Source organism: Panthera pardus, unplaced genomic scaffold (genome assembly GCF_024362965.1).
Source record: "Panthera pardus isolate Hobbes unplaced genomic scaffold, ASM2436296v1 HiC_scaffold_3, whole genome shotgun sequence".
Lineage (NCBI taxonomy): Eukaryota > Metazoa > Chordata > Mammalia > Carnivora > Felidae > Panthera > Panthera pardus.
The window spans coordinates 41,762,618-41,786,268 of NW_026526876.1; the positions used below are offsets into that span (position 1 = coordinate 41,762,618).

The 23,651-nt window shown below is 40.1% G+C and overlaps 1 protein-coding gene across 1 annotated transcript; it reads left to right on the forward strand.

Annotated features, from left to right (window-relative positions):
- Positions 1 to 20,652: 20,652 nt before the first annotated feature.
- On the forward strand, positions 20,653 to 22,961 carry KIF2B (kinesin family member 2B). The gene has a single exon (XM_019415718.2). The coding sequence runs from the start codon at positions 20,769 to 20,771 to the stop codon at positions 22,833 to 22,835; it is 2,067 nt and encodes a 688-aa protein (XP_019271263.2). The 5' UTR covers positions 20,653 to 20,768; the 3' UTR covers positions 22,836 to 22,961.
- The last annotated feature ends 690 nt before the right edge of the window (positions 22,962 to 23,651 follow it).

Below are 23,651 nucleotides of genomic sequence, written 5' to 3' on the forward strand. Positions count from 1 at the left end.
AAGCATTCTCTGAATGAACTGAGCCCTGATGTTCTAAGGCATGCATTGAATGTCATGAATGAGTTATTTTGTATGCATTGGGGATGGGACTAGCTCTGCACCATGGTACAAATAGTGGATAAGAAAACGTCACTCAAATCATTTTTATGTGGTTTAATTCTCTTGTACAGCTGAAAAAGGTTTCCAGACTATTTCCTCTTCGACCAACATATGCTCTCTTCTACCTCTCCTAACATCTTCTGGGTTTTTCTTTGTTTGTTGTTGTTTGTTTTTTGTTTTGTTTTGTTTTGTTTTGTTTTGTGGGGTTTTTTCCTCCTTCTTCATCCTAGTCTAAGCTTACGAGCTATCTTGAGATTCTACAGGCAAATTTGACATGCTCTCACCATAGGGTATTTTCAGTTGTTTTTCCCTCTATTAAGAATGGTCTTCCCCTAGATACCTGCATGGTCTGCTCCCCTCCCTGCTGCAGGCTTATAAGGGCATATTCTCAGCAAGGCACACCCTACTGTCTCTACTTCTTGTTTTCCATAAACACACACTGAAATGCCTTTTCTGCCATAATTTTCTTAATATTACATATCACACACAGTGTATATTCTATTTTTTGTATTATCTGTCTCCTCTCTAACATCAGAACAAAAGCCTAATGAAAGCAGGTCTTTCGTGAACTGTTGGCTTTGCTGTGTCTCCTAAAACCGTTCAAGTTCTCCATAACTATTTGTTGGATGAATAAATGAATTCATTCCATGAATGATGGAAAAGTCTTAATGATTCCATTGCTTCAGCACGCTGAAATCGAAAAAACGTTATGTTACCTAAAATTGTGATCAACCTTACAGCTCAAGTTATAGAACCCTGGGTTCTCAATTATCAGTGATAAGAATGATTCTGTTTCGAGAGAGAGACAGAACACATGGCTTTTCATGGGCTTTTACAATCTATAAATTTTCTATAAAGGAGTAAGTTACTTCTTGTAAAAATCCCTACTTGTCAGGTACAGCACCCTACATCCCTTCCCCAAGATTACAAGCCTCTCCTGGTTCCTGGTTCGACTCCCTTTGAGGCCAAACTCAGGTGTTCTCTCAGCTCCATATACCTAGTAAATCAATGGAGCTGTGTTGTACATTCCCAGGCTGTGAGATGTTGGGAAAGTGTGGTAACTGCCACCTTCCAGGGCAACCAGGTAAAAGTGGGCAATATCCTTTCTATTCTCAGATCTGTAAGTGTAAAGGAGTTTTCCACTCTCATGGTAGCTACTCTTCAGAGTTGACCCCCAGTATCCTGTAGAATCCATGTTCCTGTGGATGTTCCCTTCAAAGCTGAATCTGTGCAGGGAATGTAAGACAAGTATCACTGTGCCTGGAAGGACTGGAAGCCTCTATCTTTGTCCTCCTGGAAGCCTTGGGTTGCCATGTTAGAAGCCCAGCTAACCTGCTGGAGAAAACAAATTGTAGGAGCATAAAGAGGAAGAGGACCTGACACTACCTAGAAAGAGAGAGAGAGATACTTAGTGATCCCAGTGCCCTTGCCTAGCCCAGCCCAGTCTTCTGGCTGACATCAGCACGTCAATCATGTGAGTGAACCATCTTGGATACTTTAGTCCAGCTGAACCCCTAGATAACTGCAGCCCCAGTATACGGTGCCTCAGAACTACCCAGATGAACCCAGGTGACATATAGAATCATGAGGAATTATTATTGATGATAACTCAATTGTTGTGTTAGGCTGCTGATTTGGGGTGTAATTAAGACAATTAAGACATACTTAACTGGGTGAGGAAGGTGAGGTATAGGGCCCTCTTTAAATGACAGACAGGGTTTTAAGACTCCTGCCTCTATCTCATTTTCTGCTTTTCAACTTGCAAGAGGTGGAAGTAGCTGAAGAGAGGGTCGGGGTGGCTGCCTCAGCATGTATTCTTCCCAGTTCTATCTTTCATCAGAATGAAGATTTTGAATTGTAAAACAGGAATTATTTTTTCTCTAATTTTGGGACTGTTATTTTTACTGGCCATGGAGAAATGCAGGCTTCCTATACCATATCTCAGATGGGGGTGGAGGATGGTAAAAATTTTAAGGTCTCCAGGGCACCTGGGTGGCTCAGTTGGTGGAGCTTCTGACTTCAGCTCAGGTCATGATCTTGCGGTCTGTGAGTCTGAGCCCCGCGTTGGGCTCTGTGCTGACAGCTCAGAGCCTGGAGCCTGCTTCAGATTCTGGGTCTCCCTCTCTCTCTCTCTCTCTCTGTCCCTCCCCCACTCATGCTCTGTCTCTGTCTCTCTCTCAAGAATAAAAAATAAAAATAAAGAGGTGCCTGGATGGCTCAGTTGGTTAACCGTCCGACTTTGTCTCAGGTCATGATCTCGCGGTTCATGAGTTCAAGCCCCTCACTGGGCTCTGTGCTCACAGGCCCTGGAGTCTGCTTTGGATTCTGTGTCTCCCTCTCTCTCTCTGCCCCTCCCGGCTCATGCTCTGTCTTTGTTTCTCAAAAAAAATGATTAAACATTTAAAAAAATTTTTTTTTAATTTTAAGGTCTGGATGTGACAGGGCAATATCAACACTGTATATATCATCCTGCCACATCTCTTCAGATCAGACACATGTCAAACCAAATCCTCTTGGCCTCACAAACCATTCCAAAACAGAAATCTGCCCCCAGTTCTTAAACACTAGAGTTGACCCTATATTTGAATCATTATATCAAGTATTCATTACATTATACTACCAACCGCAGACAGCATGTATCCTTAAGGTGTAAAATAAAGTATTTAAAAAAAAAACTTTTTTTGGTATTCCAGTAAAATAACTGAAAAATGTCAGTAGTAGAGGCTTCACTCATTAAGATTCCTAATTAAGGTGTCTGGGTGGCTTAGTCGGTGAAGCATCAGATTCTTGATTTTGGCTCAGGTCTTGATCTCACAGTGGTGAGACTTAAGACTCTCTCCCTCCCTCTCCCTCTGCCCCTCCCCTGCTTGTGCACATTCAGGGTCGCTCTCTCTCTCTTTCAAAATAATAATAATAATAATACATTAAAAATGTTTTAAGAAAAGATACCTAAGCCAGCATCATTAAAGTTGAGCCCAAGTGAACAATTAGGGAGTCAGAAGTAGAATTTTACACTTTCCCTCAAATTTGTATTTGCTTTCCTTTATTTCATTTCTATTCTGTGGGTTCTAAAATAGATCTTCCAGTTGATTTTGTCTTAAAGGAAGTAAATGTAATAATCTAATCTACCCACATTCAAACCTGAATGCACAAAGTACTTTATAAAAAGATGTGTTAAATAATTCAATGAGCAGATTATTATTACAGTAAATTAAATAAATGGACGTAGTATATCTCTAATACCCTAGTGTAAATCCTGCTTTAATTCTATAATCCCAACTGGATACAACATACTTAAATGAGCACTATTAACTTGTATTTTTTTCTGTTCTGTTTAGAAACATAATAACAGTTGAGAGACATTTATTAAGAAAACATCAACTGTGTTTGCACATTCTTAAAGAGAATATTAGAAAACCAGAATTTTAATTTTCATGTGCATAATTTAATATAATTACAATGGAATACAATTAGGTACTTTCAGATCTTTCAGTGTTAATTAAAAAGCTAATAACTTGAATACCTATAAATACTGAATTAGTGGGACTAATGCTCCAGGCAGTTAATCCTTTATTTGTCATTTACTGAAGATCACTTAACTGGGATGCTATCTTTATGTCAGGGATCCCTTACCAAAGACACTTCATGAATTGTAAGGTCCCTAAATTTTAGATGGTATATCTCCCAATGATTAGCTAGTATACTGCACCCTCTCTGGGGATTTTCTAACAGCCAAAGACCACTGCTTTTGACTCACTCCATTAAGGAATTTTACTGTCAGCAATTTTTCTTCTTCCAAAAATCCTAGTAGTGATTTTCAGTTTTTAGAGAAAGGAAAAGTAGCTCTACTCAAAAAATAAAAGCGGAAGGCTCCAATTCTAGAGCTCAAGAAACTTATCGATATTGAGTTTAGTTAGAAATAACATTTTAAAATTAGAAAATATGAGCATCAAAGAAATTAGTACCAGCAATTGGTGAAAATACATCAAATATGTTTGTTTTTTATAATGATGAAATGCATGTGTACATAATACTTACAAAATAGAATAAAATAAAATCTGATTAGCGTCATTTGGAAGATGCTAGAGAACCAAGTCATTATTCTTTTTTTTTTTTAAGTTTGTTTATTTTGAGAGAGTGCGAGAGGGGGAGGAGCAGAGAGAGAGAGGGAGAGAGAGAGAATTCCAAGCAGGCTGCTCACTGTTGGCACAGTGCCCAAGGTGGGGGTCCATCTCATGAACCATGAGATCCTGAGCTGAAACCAAGAGCTGGATGCTTAACCTATCGACCCACCCAGGTGCCCCACCAATTCATAATTCTTAAAAACAGCAAATTAAGTGAAAGTACACACCAAAAAATTACCCTAACACTCCTTTATAAATATCTCAGAGTACCTACTCAGGTACTCTTCTGAGAGTAATACATGGGTGAGGAATGACAGACTTAGACTATCACCACTTTGCAAACCATTATAAAATAAAGGCTCTAGGCAACAATAATCAACAGTTGCCAAAAACATTAAGAAAGGCTTTTAACTATTAGAAAGAGGATGAAGCAATCTGATAACACCTTAATCCACTGGTCCATATTATGTCTATATCATTAAACTTTTGCTACAATAACGTTCAAAAAATAATCACAAAAGTCAGTAGCATACAACAACAAACATTTATTTCTTGGTATGAAACAATTAATTGGGTCTGTGGGTCAGGTGATGTTAAGCTGTGCTTAACTCCAAATTTGAGTTGGTTTCAGGTCTACTTCAGCCTTTACAATCTATGACCCAAGACGAAAGAAGTCCCATGATGCTCATGGCAGAAGGCAGAAGTTCTAGAAGACTAAACTGTAGCATGCACACTTGAGCCTTGGTGTAGATGTGGTGTGTGGGATATTCACTCACATTCCAGAGGCTAAAGCAAGGTAATGGCTAAGCTTATCACCAATGGAGTGGAGAGGTATATTCCTCTTTTGAAGGATGGTGAGAAGGAAGCATGAGAAGGAGAAGGAAATTATTTGTTGAACAGTAATAGAATATACTGCAAAATCACACACACACACACACACACACGAGAGACAAGACATTATAAGCCTCCTGATTTCATCAAATGAGAAGTATGCAACCCAGTCTCTGAAGTAGTCCAATCAAGACTCTTATCAAATTATCAATCTACAGGAAATAAAGGGGCAGAGGAAGATGTTAAACCGCATCACAAGGAAGCAATTGGCAAAATCTAGAATGTAAAAAATACTGCAGAGCAACGAATCTTTTTGTTGTATAAATACATGGAAAAAATAAAACATTGGAGAAGAAACATACAGATTCACAGACATTAACAGAAATCTCAGATAAATGCGATGTATTTGAAGAAACCAAGTGAAAAGAAACTATTCGGCAGATTTAAACAATAATCTAGGCAGTGTTAATTTTGTTAGTTGTGACAGTGGTATTATGGTTATGGTTTTCAAAATGTTATTATATTGTATAAATACACACCAAAATATTTAGGAATGAAGCGAGATTGTTCCAAATAATCTAAGGATGGTCAAGGGCAGCAGGGAGGAATATAGATGAAATAAATTGTTGTGGATGATGAGTATATAGTACATTATCCTATTGTCTCTACTCTTGAAGCTGTTTTACTTTTTCTATAATAACAAGCAAACAGGAATCAAAGAAAGAGACAGAAGGGAAGGGAAGGGAAGGGAAGGGAAGGGAAGGGAAGGGAAGGGAGAGGAGGGGACAAAAGAGCAGAGAATTTCTTCTCACCCAACAGGGGTGTATGTGGTTAAGAACATGTGGTCCTTAGCTTTCGAATCTTTTGAGAAGATCATGTTCCTTTGCCTGAATCTCCTAATTTACACCCTATGCGCAGGTCAAAATTTTTCCATCTCACTATGATAACACAGTGGCAAAAACTAATGCCTTTCAGTGTGCATTTCAAAGATAAAAATGTGTAAATTATGAAGTTTTCTTTTTCCTAAAATATAAATAAATAAACAGTAAATTCTAAGAACCTCTTCCCCCCTCCAAAATAGCAAAAGAAAACTTCAAAAACAGATGTGTTTAGATTCTTCTAAAGAATGCCTCTTAATATGCATAAAACTGGTCTATGTGAGCAAGGCACTTTAGTTAGTTAAACAGGATTTTCCTTGGTAAAAGAAATCTCTAATCTTTTGGTAACTGCAAACTATTTTGTTTCATATACCCAAGGGAACAAAGCCACTGATCAGTTATATTCATGTTTTCATAAGCAAATGTACTTATTTTGTCGAGGAAATACCAATTGTGTTTGAAATTATAATCAGATGGCAACATAGCTTTAGAAGCCACAAAGAAAATAGAATTTCAAGAGAACCAGCATTTTATTTATTTTTTTTTTAATTTTTTTTCAACGTCTTTTATTTATTTTTGGGACAGAGAGAGACAGAGCATGATCGGGGGAGGGGCAGAGAGAGAGGGAGACACAGAATCGGAAACAGGCTCCAGGCTCCGAGCCATCAGCCCAGAACCTGACACGGGGCTCGAACTCACGGACCGCGAGATTGTGACCTGGCTGAAGTCGGACGCTCAACCGACTGCGCCACCCAGGCGCCCCGAGAACCAGCATTTTAAAAGAACAGCATGTTAACAGGGAGCTCCCATTACCCTACCTCCTGTCCCAAGAAAATGGGCAATGCTTACTCCTGTGTGGCATTTCAATCCACTGTGATTTACCTGAAGGAAATCATTAATTCTTCCCAGCACTTTGAAATAATAGCCTGATGATGAGACACCTAAAAAACACTCAGAGGAAACATTGGTTGCAAGTGCCTGCCCAAATTGCTTAATGTTTGTCAAACTTGAATTGCATTTGAAAGGTACATCACTAGTTATGGATTTCCAGTTCTATTTCCACATGGGCCAGGCTTTACAGCCATTACAAGCTGTAGTTTATTACCTTGCATTATGTATGAGATGATTTTTGTGAGCAGGTACACAAACACAAAGGGGGAAAAGTACAAGAAAGCAATTTCTTTTATTGCCCAATATACAGCAGTTAGAAATAATTTGGAAATTTTTCAAATAGCTCATTTTGGGAAATCCTTAGATCTACTCAGGGGTGATTATTTTTGGTAGTGTTACTAAATAATTTGGCTGTAGCTAAGACTGGCATTAATTTCTGAGGGCGTTATGTCTAGTTGTAGAATAGAGGCAAAATGTCATGAAACAGGAATCAAGTTTTGGCTAAAAAGATCTTCAAGCCCAGTTTCTAACGGTGATAAGCTGTGTGTGCCTTTGTCATATAATTTAACTTCTCTGAGCCTCAGTTTCCTCTTCTCAGAACAAGATATAATACAGCCTACCTCACACAATTGCAATGAAGATTCCATGAACCCAATCCAATGATTACTAAAAAGCAGATACTCAATTTTTTTTTTCCAAATTGTTAATTAAACAAGAGCTAATAACTGTAACTGAGTTTTACACATTTGGAAGGCACTGTATAAATATAACACAAAAGAACAACAGGATTATTATTTTTTGTAAGATTTGATGGTTATTATTATTACTTTTTTTTTACTGAAGAAAAGTGGGGGTGTTCTTATTAGTGAGAATATTGTATTAGAAATTGAAACTATTCTCACTTTTTACCTTGATAAAGGATCAATCAGTTCAATGAATCTTATTATGGGAGCTTAAACTTCCAGTGTAAGAAACAAAGAACTCTTGTTAGTGTTGATATGGAATGGCTTCAAAACGATGGTGTGTTTTGACATGTAAAATGCTGCAGATAAATTGTCAAACGTGAGGGGAAATTCTCATGTGTAAAATCCAGCCGCCAGAAAATGAGCAGCTAGTGTCTTCCACAGAGTGAGAGAGAAGCTGTGCCTTACTTTCTGTACAACTGATTCACCGCCCCAGGATCAGTAATTTATGTACAAATGAGTATAAGCAGAGGGGATGTGCATGTTCTTTACGATTTTGGCACATCGTTGCCACTTTTAATGCAAAACAGGCTCAAACCTGGCCAATTTTTCTCCACGCTTTGGAAGAATCGTTTTCTTTTGGCCGGAGACTCACTGTAAAAAATTTCAGGCCTAGAGAGGAGGTTTTGTTTACCAATTCAGAAGGGAGAAAGATCAAAATCTAGGCAAGAACAGAGGCGGCCTTGCAGCCTTAGTTCCACCCGGAGCCACACCTCCCACTGCAGAATGAGAGCTGGCTGCACTCACAACAAAAAGGTTAATTTTGTTTCAGATGAGTGAAACATCCCACAGCTGGAGAACGCACTTCCAGCACCAATGCCTGTGTTCTTCAGCAGTGTTTTGCTCAGAGACTTCAGTAACATCTCTGTGAGAGTAGATATAAAAACACATTAGCTACAAGCAAGAAAAGGCAGGAAACCAGGAGGGACCATGGAAAGTGTGTGAAGAGGAAGATGGAACAGAGAAGGCTGCCATGTGAGATCCCATCTAGGAACTGCATAGCCTCAAGTAAAACAACACAAGTCCCACCTTTCTTTTCTATGAATTAAAAATACCAGAGGCCGACAGTATGGAACAGTTATGAGACCCCAGTAAACTATCTTTCTGCTGTGACCTTCTAAATGTGTCAGGGTATACTCCATTCATTTTTTCCCATTCCTTTTCAAAACAGAAATGTCTTTCACACCACTTAGGCTGTGAAGTGGACACAGGATGGTATGACAAAATCCAAAATACACGGATTTTAGAGTTGTGTGTAAGCCTAAATCCCAGCCAGTCTCTATGCTGCGGTGGAAAATTATCGTGTCTGAGCCTCAAGTTTCTCATCGTTAAATGAAGATAGTAATGCCTCAGAGAATTATAAAGTTGTTTTAAAAATTAAACAGAACTGTGGGGCGCCCAAGTGGCTCAGTAGGTTAAGTGTCCAACTTCGGCTCAGGTCATGATCTCACAGTCTGTGAGTTCGAGCCCTGCATCGGGCTCTGTGCTGACAGCTCAGAGCCTGGAGCCTGTTTCAGATTCTGTGTCTCCCTCTCTCTCTGCCCCTCCCCAGCTCACGCTCTGTCTCTCTCTCAAAAAAATAAACATTAAAGAAATTTAAAAAAAGAATTAAACTGAATTAAATACATATAGATATACATAATATATGGTATATACAAAATTTTACATTTTACATACATATTTATGTATATATGTACACATATATATGTATGTATGAGAGAGAGAGAGGTACAGTTGATTCTTGAACAACCCAGGTTTAAACTTTGCAGGTCCACTTAAATGCCAATTTTTTTTCCAGTAAATACAGTAGAGTACTGTAAATGCATTTTCTCTTCTTTATGACTTTCTTAATAGAATTTTCTCTAACGTTATTATAAGAATACAGAATATCATACATACGCACAGTATATCATAAACATGTTGATCAACTTACGTTATTGATAAGGTTTTGAATTAATAGTAGGCTATTCGTAGTTAAGTTTTGGGGGAGTCAAAAGTTATACATAGGTTTTCAACTGCACAGGAGGTTGGTGTTCCAACCCTCCACCTTGTTCAAAGGTCACCTGTTCATAAATGCCTGAAGAGACAGAGGAAGTGAGAAAGATATTTAAGAACCTAGCCCAGGGTCTAGCACATAATAAAAATTCCGTAAGTAGCATCTATCATTATTAGTTTTAGCATGCATTTATTCATTGTTCCTTCACAAACGTTTTTGAGTGGCACCTGTATGACAGGTCACTGCACTCAAGGAGTTTATTTTGTAGTGTTCAAAACACGCAAGTGGCAAATTTAGAATAGCGCATCTAACAGAGAAACAACGAAGTGCATGGGAGAATTATCCAATGCAAACTTAAGAGCTAAGGGAAATCTTCTTATGTAAAATGACATGTAACTTATGAAATACCTGAAGCGCACAAAAGAGGCAACCAAGAGAAACAGGTAAGATGAGGGAGGTATGAATTTCTATGTGGAGGAGACACTGAGTCAAAGAAAACAACAAACAGACTTTTTAGAGTGTGTTCTATGGGTCACGCGCCATACTAAGCAATTTGCGTATCTCATTTAAACCTCAACCTCAGCAACCTATAATTATAGAGCTGATACTCTCTCTATCTGACTCTGATGCATGGGCTGTCTCCCCAGATGCCATGGCATATTTGGGACTAGCACATCATGGGATTAGAGCATCACGTTGGACAGGTGGTAAAAGCAGAAGGTGAAAAAGAAAAGGGGGAGGCACCAGTGGCTTGAATGGCACTGCTGATCGGACTTTATGGAAGGGGAGGAAGTGTCTTAGAAGTGTGGTTTAGCAAAGTCATTGTATGGTTTGGTGCATGGAATTGGCTGGATTGGAGACAAATCCGGAGGAAGAGGTCCATTTAGAAGGTTTTTGCAGTAAGCGATGTAAGAGATAATGGTGGTTCAAAGTAAGACAGTGAAAGAAGTAACAGTAATTTGTGGACAGACCCAGGAGTTTGAAAGAAAATAAGCAATAATTAAATAAGGGGAGTAGGAAGTAAGAGAAGAGCTAGGTTTTGAGCCTGAGAAACAGGGTAGATTCACTGAGATAGGGAAAACAGGAGAAACAACTTTCAAAGTCGAAACTATGTAAGAGGCAAAGTGCTTAGTATATTAGGGCCATTTAGTACATAACAGATTTTTTCCCCTCTCACTCTGTTTCTGGTTCTTTTTGCCTTTCTGAAGCTACTATTATGTACAGCCTGGTTCTAGTTTCACCATTCAACATTGTATCAAATACAGATATGAATTATAATTTCCACTATTCTCCCAGCCAAGAAAAGTCCTTATACAGGGATCTTTTAAACTAATCAGTAAAGTAATAATCTAATCATTGTCATTTTATGGCACAAATGTTCCCCACACAAGAAAAAATATTCCTAGTTTTAAAAAGATATCCATATGATATCACTTATCAGGAAAATGCATTTCAAAATAACAATGAGATATCACCTCACACCTGTCAGAACGACTAAAATCAGTAACACAAGAAACAACAGGTGTTGGTGAAGATGTTGAGAAAATGGAAACCTCGTGCACTTTTGGAGGGTATGCAAATTGGTGCAGCCACTCTGGAAAATAGTGTGGAGTTTGCTCAAGAATTTAAAAATAGAGATGCTTTATGACCCAGGAATCACACTACTGGGTACTTACTCAAATAATATGAAAACACTAATTCAAAGGGATACGTGCACCCTGATATTTACAACAGCATTATTTATACTAGCTGAACTATGGAAACAGCCCACATGTCCACTGACTGATGAATGGATAAAGAGGATGTGGTATATATTTACAATGGACTATTACTCAGCCATGCAAAAGAATGAAATCTTGACAGTTGCAACCACATAGACGGAGCTAGACAATATTATGCTAAGCGAAGTCAATCAGAGGAAGACAAATATCATGTGATTTCTCTCATATGTGGAATTTAAGAAACAAAACAAATCAGGAAAAAAAGAGGAAAAAAGGGAAAAAAGAGAGGAAAACCAAGAAATAGGCTTTTAACTATAAAGAACAAACTGATAATTACAGAAGGGAGGTGAGGGGGGAGGGAGAAAATAGGTGATGGGAAATAAGTAGGACACTTGTTGTGATGAGCACTGGGTGATGTGTGGCATTGATGAATCACTATATTGCACACTTGAAACTAATATTACACTGTATGCTAGCTAACTGGAATTTAAATTGAATATATATACATACATATTAATTTTAATGTTTTTCAAATAAACACTTTTTCCAGGCAAAGTGCATATAACGTTAATGGTATGCCTGGTGTGTGCCTGGTACATAATATATACTCAGTAAATGCACACCGAAAGAATGCTGGCTCTGAGTTCTGCTTGACCAGGTAGTTCTCAAAATCTATCTGCTTTCAACCAGAAAAGTCAAATTGATTGGTACTTGTCTGTAGAGTATTAAAAAGCAGGACAAAGTGAAAGACAATGTGAATTATTAAGTCCTCTTCACAAACCTAAAGTTCTGTAATTCCACTATGAGGAGTGTCAAGAATCATGTGTCCCTCTGGACATATAACAGCACAAAATCATTTTTTCATTAGTGAATCTGGAAAGAAGGAAACTCTAAAGACACTCTGTAGATAAAGCCTATAGATGTCGTATAGATAAATCACAAGTTGTGGGTCATATAAAGCAGAAAGATTCAAAATGCTACCTAACACGTTCACCTTTTATCAGTCCTCAACATCTTCCATTAAGATATGGCTTATTGAATTCTTACTGTTAGGTCCTACGCTGAGTGTCACATACATTATCACACAGTCTTCACCACCGCACCATTGACATCAGTTACTACCCATATATGACAAATTAAAAAACAAAACAAAACAAAACTGAGAAAGAGATAATAACTTTCCCAGTGTTCATATTTGATAACCATGATTCTTGTCATTTTTTAATGTGCTCTGACATATATTAAAATTATCATAAGTATCTATGTGCTTGTTCCAATTCAAGTCACTTTTTATAAATATCAATTTGTAAAGATTTTCTCCAAATTCCAGCTTTCTTATTAGTAAGATGGGATAAATAACGTCTACCCTGTTTACTTCAAAAGTTGGCTGGGTATGTTTGTATATGATTTGTATAAGCACTTTGTTAATAATAAAGAAATACTTACATATGGGTGGAACAGTGATAGTGTTATTAGCTTGCAGATAGAAGTTAACACTAAACTATAATCTGAATTAATAGAATCTCTGCATGATTAAGAATTAGTAGCGGTAATATTAAATACAAGCTTTCTCCTAGTAATATTTTAACAGTTTTCTTACATATAAAATTAATAAAAATTGATTGTGCCTCATTAAACCATCAAATAGATTAATATAATACTTCCAGTTTTTGGTAAATCACCATAATGGCTAATTTTTATTGGTTTGATAAAATTTATCTATATAATTAATGAGACCAGTAATTACAACTCAAAATAAAACCTGACAAAATTGATAATGTTTTCTCCCATTCTCTTTGAGATAGCTCTTTTATATACTATTATGTTTTAATGAAGTAGGTAACAAGGCCCATCTCAAAGGTCCCATTCACAATGTAGAAATATTCTAGGACAACTTTCTGCCATTGAATGCATTTTTCACCTTCAAATATTCTCCCTCACAGAAGATAAATTTTCAGTGAAATGACATCAGAATTCATTAGAAACATTTAATTTTTTAACGTTTATTTATTTTTGAGACAGAGAGAGACAGAGCTTGAACGGGGGAGGGTCAGAGAGAGAGGGAGACACAGAATCTGAAACAGGCTCCAGGCTCTGAGCTGTCAGCACAGAGCCCGACGCGGGGCTCGAACTCACAGACAAGATCATGACCTGAGCCGAAGTCGGGCGCTCAACCGACTGAGCCACCCAGGCGCCCCTCATTAGAAACATTTAATGAATCACCTGTGTTTCTCTAATAGTTGTGACCATACATCATGCTACTAACACTCAGATAAAAGAAGGCTATAAGAATAAATTGCAGATATTCATGCATACCTATACTGAGTCAAATCTGGATGAAAACTGAATTTTGTACACAAGTTTCTTATTCAGATTAAAAATAAAATGCCTTATAGATAAGGTAACACACTCACCTTGGAGAAATTAAAATGTGCCAAAAGGCTGAAGTCCAGAGTGAGGACCAAACACCTAATCTGTTTTGTGCAGACCATACATTGATCTCCAGTGCCCTTTACACTTGTAAGTATATGGAGGCATCTGTAGGCATCCATTTAACCCAAACATTTTCTCCAGCTACATTTCATCATTGTTTCTGTATCATAATCCAACACAGAGTTCTCATTATTTACCAATTAACTAAAATGCATTCAAGAATCTTTTACAAAGTGGAAATAACTTTATCACCTTTTGAATGAAGCTTAACTGTTTGCAAATTAGAAATATTTTTACTTAATAGCCAGAGAATTGAGAGATTTGGTTTAACTCTTTCCTCCTCCTCTTCCTCCTCCTCCTCCCTCTCTTCCTTCTCCTCCTCCTCCTCCTCCTTCTTCTCCTTCTTCTTCTTCTTCCAGATGAGGAAATGGAATTTCAGAAAAGTGGTGTTTCTTGCTCCAGATCAAATAAGAACCAATGCCTAAGCTGACAAGCCCAGGTCTCTTTTCTGCATGCCGAAAGCTCTCTTATTAAAGTTCTGTGGCTTGCTGGTCCTCTTAACCACACTCATGACAGCCTGATAGGAGAAACAGAATAAACAATAGAAGAAGCAAACACATTAATTACAGAGTGTGGTAATAAAAAGCAACATATACGAAGTTCTTACTGTGTTCCAGGACTTGTTCTTAGTTGTTTGTTTGTTTGTTTTCATTTAACTTGTACACATTCCTCCCAGCACCCCTGTGAGGCAGATACTGTTGATAACTTTTGTAGATGAAAAAAAACCTGAGGCACAGAGAGATTACATAACTTGTTTACTTATAGTCATGGAACTAGGAAGCAGTGGAGTCAGGGTTCAAATCAAGAAGAGACAAAGACACACATCTGTTATGGGAAGGAACAGAATGACGAGGATCCAGTCCCAGGAAAAGCAAAGTATGCAAGTCCTTGATTCTTGAAAAAGCTGGGTGGGTCAAAAAACTGAACGAAGACTGGTGTGGCCGGAATATTATTTTTAAAAAGGAGAAGAATGACACAAGATAAGGGCAAAGTATGCAGGGTCTTCTTGATGCCTGGCACAAAAAGTTGAGTTTTTAAGCAGTGAAATGGAAAACCACTGAAGATTTTTTAAAAACCAGTTTGTAACATGATCTGAATTACATTTGTTCACTCTGGCTGAAAACTCCATGTTTGTTGAGATTTAACAATCGTGTGTTCATTCACATATCCATTCATTCATTTACTTAACAACTAATTGCTAAGTGCTGAGTTTAGCATACAGCCTTACCCAATATTTGCCGCACGCAATATCTCTTATTTACCAGATCAAACATACATTCACTAATAGCAAATGGTTATATCTAGAGGTTTCCCAACACTTGCTGAAACCTTATCACCTTGTATAATACGAGATACATGTCCTCAAAATATAAACCAATCTAGTGGTTATTTCTATTTAACCAACCAGTTGTTTAAAGAAAGTATTTTTCCTGAATCAACTGGTTATTTTGACATCATGCTCTATGCCTTAGAATCTTAGTGATCTTTTTTATTTCCAGGTATGAATATGAAAACCGTTTCAAAATGGTAAACATATGTTACTCTGACAGGCAGATACTAGGCTCCAACAGTGATAAGTAGTGCTTATCATGTAACCTACAGAGGTACGCCTGGGTGGCTCATCAGTTGAGTGCCTGACTTTGGCTCAGGTCATGATCTCGCAGTTTGTGGGCTAGGGCCCCGTGTAGGGCTCTGCGGCTTGGAGCCTGGAGCCTGCTTCGGGTTCTCTGTCTCTGTCTCCCTCTGCCCCTCCCCTGCTTGCACACACACTGTCTCTCAAAAATAAATAAAACATCAAGAAATTTAAAAAAATGTAACCTACAGAAATCACACTGAGACATAGTATAAAGCTAAAGATTTTCAATCTTGGTATAACTTTCACCTTATACACTTAGCCAAAAGGCAAAAGCGATCAAAAAGCATGTATAAATCACATATTTACTTCATGGTACACAACAGTTCAATTTCATATTTATTATATATCTACTATGTACTAGGTGCTATTCTAAAGCACTGTCAGAGATACAAACATAAATGGTATGCCTTCATGCTTACAAACTTTTGTTGACATGAGGTTTTGGTAGCATGCAATTTTATTCATGTTATTAGACAATAATCCCAAAGATTAGATTTTGCAACAAGTCTTTTGCAGAAACTTAAAAGTAGCTTTCCCAGTAAAACTGCATTGGGTTCCATTTGTTGAAGCAGGAATATCATCAAACATTCAAAACATCAAAAAAAGAAAGAAAGAAAGAAAGAAAGAAAGAAAGAAAGAAAGAAAGAAAGAAAGAAGAAAGAAAAAAAGAAAGAAAAAAAGGAAGGAAGAGAGAAAGGAATGAATTTCAATAGACCCTGCTACAGGTATATCAAAGGATTTTTTTTTTATTCACAGAACCATGGGATCATAAAATTTCTGAACAGAAAGAGACCTAGAGGGCATGTAGTCCAATGCTTTCTGGGTTCACAGTAATATAAGAATCACCTCGGGGGCTTTTTAGTAACATAGATTCCTAGGCTCTGTCTACTAGAGTTTGATTCAGCAGGTCTGGGTGGAGCCAGGCAATCTGTACTTTGTCAAAGATTCCCAGATGATTCTGATATACAGCCAGATTTGAGGACACAAATCTAGCCCAACTCCTGATGGATCGGTTATTTAAATCTGGTCTGCACTATCTTTCCAAACAAACTGTCATTTATCATTTACTTTCTACTTGGATATACACCAGGATAGGACCCTGACTCTTAGACAGCTGCAATTATCAGAAGGCTATCCATAAATCTGCAAAATGTATATATAATACACACATATAACTGTGCGTATATGTGTGTGTGCACCTAAATTATTTGTTAATATGTGTCTCCAAAACGGGGCTGTAAGCCCCATGAGGGCAGAGTGAAGGGCAATTTTCTTCAGTATTTCTATCACTTAGCTCAGACCTTGACATTGTTGTTAAGATATGTTGAATGTATACCTGATTGAATGAGGTCCTTCATTAGTTTGACCTGAGGTCTCCCTCTCAGAAACATCCACCTATTGTGCTAGTATTTATAGTTCCAGGAAACTTGGTAAGTCCCCGTTCCAGACACCAGGTATACAAACACAAGTGAAGCATTCTCTTCCCTTCTCTCCAGGGTCTTAATTACTGTATTTACCTAGAGAGAAAGATGCAGATACTTTTAACCAAAAATGGTAAAAAATGATTTTTTAACCAAAAACATGAAAAATAAGTATGGAATAAAGGTGGGAATTGAGAGGCAAATAATCTCATTGTGACTGGGGTAGAGAAAAGGAAGCAATGGATGTCAAGAAATGCTTTTCAAGAGAAGTGATGCTGAGGTAAGTCAATTTCATAATTGAATGTTCACACACCTTATCTCAAAGAGAACAAATTGTGTTCCTCTTCTTTTTAAGTATATATAGAGAGGTCTGTTCTCAACCCTTCTCTAGGACAAATATCCAAGTTCCGATGATTATTTCCCACAAAAGTATTATATATCCCTTATTGTTTTTTTGTTCCACGGCAAATTAACTTCAATATCCTGAATTGTAAAACTTAAGCCTCTAAGGACAAGGAATACAGCACATGGCTCTCAGGTTAAAGATCTGTAACTAAACTCCAAAGGCACCTACTTTGTTCATGAGTAACCTGATTTCTGTAGTTGTAGGTTGAGTTACAAGCAAATGATACTGATATGTACACTATAAGCAAAACCCAAGCCTCTCCCCTCAGCATGTGGAGTAAAATTGAAACTTGGAAGCTGAACAACAAATGGGTTTAAAAGGAGACACCGACAATTATTAGTTTAACCATCTCGGCTAACATCATAGATTAACTTCCGCAATCAACAGATATATAGGAATCATGTAAATATCCCCAGGTAACCAATGCTGTTTAATAAGCTGGGAAAAGATAGCTCTGAGTTGACGTCGTTGTCATAGAAACAATTGCCTATTAAATCAGTGAGAGGGCTAGAAAAATGTGGACTTATCACTTCTGGTTAAGTGCAGTGCATGGGAAAAATGAGACCATGTCAAAAGACAGAGGTACCTGCTGCAATGGTAAAATACTATTGTCATTCTAAAAGTTAATTTTCCCCTTGTTTTCTGAAGGCATATACCTAATAAGTTACCTGTCTACTCTTAAAACACACACATACAACTTTTAAACTGGAAGTGATAAATTCCATTTCTTCAAAGAGATTTGTGAAAATTTACTGAGCTCCTCTGAAGAACGAAATCAACCTCAGGTTGCATCCATATACTGGAAAAATACAGACCCCCAAGGTGATCAAACAAACTGAACAGCTGCTAGATGTCCATTAAAACAGTGCTCGAAAGGCGCTCATTTGATGCATTTCTCCTGGGAGGTTTGTATCTAAAATGAAGCTAGAAATCACATTCTGTCCTGTAAAGTAACTCTGACAGGCCCAACCTGGGAGCAGGTATGTAATTAATAAATGAAAATTACTAAGCTCATTTCCTATACTTACTTCCTTTCATAGTACCTTCTCTTGAGGGGGCTACACCTGATACTTGTTAGGCTTCTGAGAAAAAGGGGATTTGAAATAAAGAGAATATACCCAGTTGCTTGTCAGGCATAGGCTTCTAACAGGTATATAGAACAAAAAGTAGAAATGGTAAGCTCCTTGAGGGTAGGAATCCTTTGGAATAGGAAGTAGCATGTGGTAAGCATTTCATATAAATAGATTGCTTGGTTATATTCAGTCAAAAAATACAACGTCTCCAATCTTCAGTCTCTAATCTGGAGAAACTGTTCATCTACCAAATGGTCATTCAGGTCTTGGCCAAAAATGACACCGTAACTTGTATCTAGGCCTTTACGGTTTGACAAATGCTATATTTACCTCATTAGTAAAAACCCACAGTGTTTTCTTAGATGGACTGTTTCCTCAGAATAAATTCCACAAAATGAGAAGGGTATGGAGATGGTTACTGAATTCTGAATTTTGTTTCAGTAGATGAAAACGATACTGCTGCAAATGCAGTTTGAGATCCTAAGAACTGTCAACAAATGAGGAGGTACAGAGAGGCTATTCTAGTCTGAGAGCTCAAATAGTGATTCCCAAGGCCTGTGTTCCCAGAGCCAGCAGCATCAGCATCACCTGGGAACTTGTTAGACATGCAGATTCTTGACTCCACTTCATACTTCCTGAATCAGAATCTCGGGGGCAGGACCAGCAATCTGTTTTAACAAGCTCTATAGGTCAATTTCATGTACCCTAATATTGAGAACCATCTGGGCCAGAAATTAGTAATTTGAAAACATACTTTGTGTGAAGGACCTCAAATTCTTCAGTATGGCTCAACTTTAGACTAAATGTGGACAGTGGTTAAAGCTTGAGGATGTAAAGGCAGGCAAGATGGCAATGTGCACCATGTGCCCTTGTATGGAATTTGTGCTGTATCAATTAGGATGATGGAGAGCTACTGAAATGTTTGTAAGCGGGGAATTACTAAGGAATTAGCTGTCAGAATAACTCTAGGAGCAGCATGAGAAATAGACAGAGTCCCTGACTGGATGAGGCTGGCCAAGGAAATAGGGTTATAATTGGTTGGGAGATTTAACGATGTCACGGTTATAGAAGATTTCTAGAGGCAGGGAAAGGACAGTCTAACTCCACATTAGGATGGGCTGAGGAGGAGGGAGAAGACACACAAAAGCCTGTATTAACCAGTGGGTAGAGGCACCTGGGTGGCTCAGTTGGTTGAGTGTCCGACTTCGGCTCAGGTCATCCAGGAACGGGTTCGAGCCCCGTGTTGGGCTCTGCACTGACAGCTCGGAGCCTGGAGCCTGCTCCCGATTCTGTGTCTGCCTCTCTCTCTGCCCCCCCCCCCCCCACCTTAATCCTCAACTGGCCTATCTGGCAGTTGAAGTCATTTTTTGTTGTTTTCAAGCAAATCATCCTACAGGAAAAAAATAATTACAGTCTTGTCAAAATATATGTTTGCCTCTGATCCTCTCAGCTTCCTCTCCATTTCCCCTGCACCACCACCCCTCTCCCGAGCCCTCCCTCTGGCCACACCTCCACAACTTCTAAAGGACACACACAGGGGTAAGGAGCAGGTATTAAGATGAATTCTCTGTTTCCACCAAAAGTCCCTCTTTCCTCTCCAAATTATGGATAATGAGGCCAAAAGGGTAATGACTGAAGGAATGTAGAAAGGTAATTACTGAAATAATCCCCCAAATGGTGGTGACTACCAGAGCAGCAACACTCACGTTACAGCTATCAGAGCCTCCTGAAACGTGATAAACACCTCGTGTTTGCAAACCCAGATGCGCCTAAGGAAATGCCCTATTAGCAAACTACCACAAGAACGCACTACATGGAACTCATTTTGATTTTGTAATGAGAAATCCCATTAAAGACGACTATAAATTGTGGCGGCCAATGAGTTTCGAAGGGGGTGCAGGAGCGAAGAAGGATGGCAGGTTTGAGGGCCTTTCTCCGGGATCCTGTCCTTAGAAGCCCGTGATCTGCAGCAGGCTCTGCCTTCACTTGTCCCCGCTGATCACTGGAGAGTTGAAGTTGAAGGGAACGTTCACTGGTTCTCAAACCGAAGCCCTTAGCTTTGAGGCTGCAGGGGAGAAGGGACGTTCCTAAAGCTTAGGCTCAAGCGTCCATAGAACTCTTAGCCCACTCCCAACTCCGATCCCTATGTCCTCAGCGGTAAGAGAACATTTTTTTCTATTGTTTCTGCACCTAGAATCACCAACGCGCCCTCCACCGCCACCGCCCCTCCCACCCCCAGCTTTCATCTAGAGGCCCTAGGCTCTGCTGCCTCTTGTCTCCAACCCTTTGTGACGCCAGTGGCCCCAGGAAGCGCCCTAGTGCTCCACTCACAAAGGCAGGTGAAAACCACAGGTGCGTCAGTGCTCCGGGCGCTTCAGGCTGGCCTGGGCTCAGGTCCTGCCGCTCCAACCCCAAGGGCCCCCCAAAGGCGAGCCCTGACACCTCTATCCTTCACCATGGCCAGCCAGTTATGCCTCCCCGTCGCCCCTCGTCTCACAAACTTGAAACCCTTGATGCCGCAGGCGGGAGACGTCCAAGTGGGCATCTGCGTGGCGATCCAGCGCAGTGACGGGCGCATCCACCTCGCTGTGGTCACAGAGATCAAAAGAGAAAACGCTTGGGTCACGGTGGAGTGGGTCGAAAAGGGAGTCAAGAAGGGCAAGAAGGTTGACCTGGAGACCATATTCCTGCTGAATCCCGCGCTGGCCTCCGCTCAGCACCCCACGCCGTCCTCACTGCTGCCCTTGTCTCTAGCGCCCCCTTCGGCCATCGGGGACCAGTGCACGGCCACGAGGTGGATTGCGACCATCCCCCAGAAAAACGAAACGCCCTCAGGGGACAGCCCGGCTCTGAGAGTCCCCAGCAATCCCTGCCTGATGAAGCGGAAAAAGTCTCCCTGCCTACAGGAAATCGAGAAGCTACAAAAGCAGCGGGAGAAGCGCAGGCGGCTGCAGCTGCAGATCCGAGCCCAACGCGCCCTCAATGTCAACACGGGAAACCCCAACTACGAGATCATGCACATGATCGAAGAGTACCGCAGGCACCTGGACGGCAGCAAGGTGTCCAGCCTGGAGCCCCGGGAAGACCATCGGATCTGCGTCTGCGTGCGGAAGCGTCCTCTCAACCAGCGAGAGACCACCATGAAGGACCTGGACATCATCACCATCCCCTCGGACAACGTGGTCATGGTGCATGAGTCCAAGCAAAAGGTGGACCTCACTCGCTACCTGGAGAACCAGACCTTCTGCTTCGACCATGCCTTCGATGACACCGCCTCCAACGAGTTAGTGTACCAGTTCACCGCCCAGCCGCTGGTGGAGTCCATCTTCCGCAAGGGCATGGCCACCTGCTTTGCCTATGGGCAGACAGGCAGTGGGAAAACGCACACCATGGGCGGGGCCTTTTCGGGAAGGGACCAGGATTGTTCCAAAGGCATTTATGCCCTGGTGGCGCGGGATGTCTTCCTCCTGCTCCAAACTGCAGCTTATGAGAAGCTGGGCCTCAAAGTCTACGGGACATTTTTTGAGATTTATGGGGGCAAGGTGTATGATCTGTTAAACTTGAAGAAGAAGCTGCAAGTCCTTGAGGATGGCAATCAGCAAGTCCAGGTGGTCGGACTTCAGGAGCAGGAGGTATGTTGTGTGGAGGACGTGCTGAACCTCGTGGAGCTAGGGAACAGCTGCCGGACTTCGGGACAGACATCAGTCAATGCCCACTCTTCCAGGAGCCATGCGGTGTTCCAGATCATCCTAAAGTCAGGAGGGAAACTGCATGGCAAGTTTTCCCTCGTTGACTTGGCTGGGAACGAAAGGGGAGCGGATACTGCCAAAGCCAACCGGAAACGGCAGCTGGAAGGGGCAGAGATTAATAAAAGTCTCCTGGCGCTCAAAGAATGCATCCGGGCTTTGGGTCAGAACAAGTCCCATACCCCGTTCAGAGCCAGCAAACTCACGCAGGTGCTTCGGGACTCCTTCATAGGCCAGAACTCCTCCACTTGTATGATTGCTACTATCTCTCCAGGGATGGCCTCTTGTGAAAACACCCTCAACACTTTAAGATATGCAAACAGAGTAAAAGAATTAACTCTGGATTTAAGGCCCCACCATCTTTGTTTCTATCCGGTTGGACCTGAGGTGCCAAGGATGTTGGAGACTCACGTTAGAAATTCAAAAACATCCCTTCAAAGGGATGGAGTCATTAAAATACCTTGTATCCAGAGTGAGGAGGAAGAACAGGCTAAGCACACTGAAACACTGTTCACTCCATTAGGGGAGGATACAAGGACTTCGTGGAGGGAATCAAGACAACCGCCAGGGACCAACATCCAGGAGACAGCTGGTGGGGTAAACTATGATGTTGATTTTTGCATTGCCCAGTTATTGTCCATTTTGGATCAGAAAATAGGTATTCTGACTGAGATCCAAAAGAAACTGAAATTATTACAAGCTGACCTCCAAAAGAAGACCCAGTGTAGTGGAGCCAATGGCAAGAGGTCAGATCTGCAAAGTAATGGCAAGAGATAAGATCTGAAACGATGGATACACTGCTGTGGCCCCTACCTCTCTTATAAAAGAAAAAATGTCTAAATTATCTAGATATAAAGATCCTCCTGGAAGGCTTAAAACATCTTAAAATATGCTTGTCAGATATGTCCTCTTTCCTCTTCCTCTGTATTTCTGTGACTCGTTTACATTTTGTGGGATGTTGGAGTTCAACTAGGAACCACTTGCCTCCCCAGGGACATTTGGCAATGTCTGGAAACATTTTCAGTTGTCAAAACTGAGTTTGAGGCAGGGTAGTGATACTGGCATAGAGTGAGTAGAAGGCCGGGGTCGCTATTAAACATCCTACGATGTACCAGACAGCCTCCCATAACAAATAATTATCTGGTTGAAAATATCAATAGGTCCAGGGAGGCCTGGGAGGCCCTGCTGTAGAAAGAGCCTAGCTGTGATGAAACCAGATACCCTAAATGGCTGACTGGGAAGGCATCCCATTGTAGATTAAAGGGAGTAGAATTGGAACACACCAAGGGGTACACAATGGGGTAAATCTAATGATATCGACTCATGAATCTCTTTCTGTTGCACTGATGTGTAGATTCAAATGATTTCTAAGCTCTAGTCATAATGGGGAGTGGGAAAGGGAGGGATTTTCTTTAAGTGACTCTGCGTGAAAGAGATTTTTATTTTCAATCTTTGAGTTGAAGTTGCAAAGTACTGTGCTTCCTGAGAGTGATAAAATAATGTGTGTGTGTGTGTGTGTGTGTGTGTGTGTGTGTGTGTGTGTTTAGCATTGGCTTTGTTGACTATGGTGTCTTTAAGCTTTTTTTCCTCTTA

Coding starts and splice junctions, on each gene's coding strand:
- KIF2B (XM_019415718.2), top strand. CDS start 20,769: ATGGCCAGCCAGTTATGCCTCCCCGTCGCCCCTCGTCTCACAAACTTG.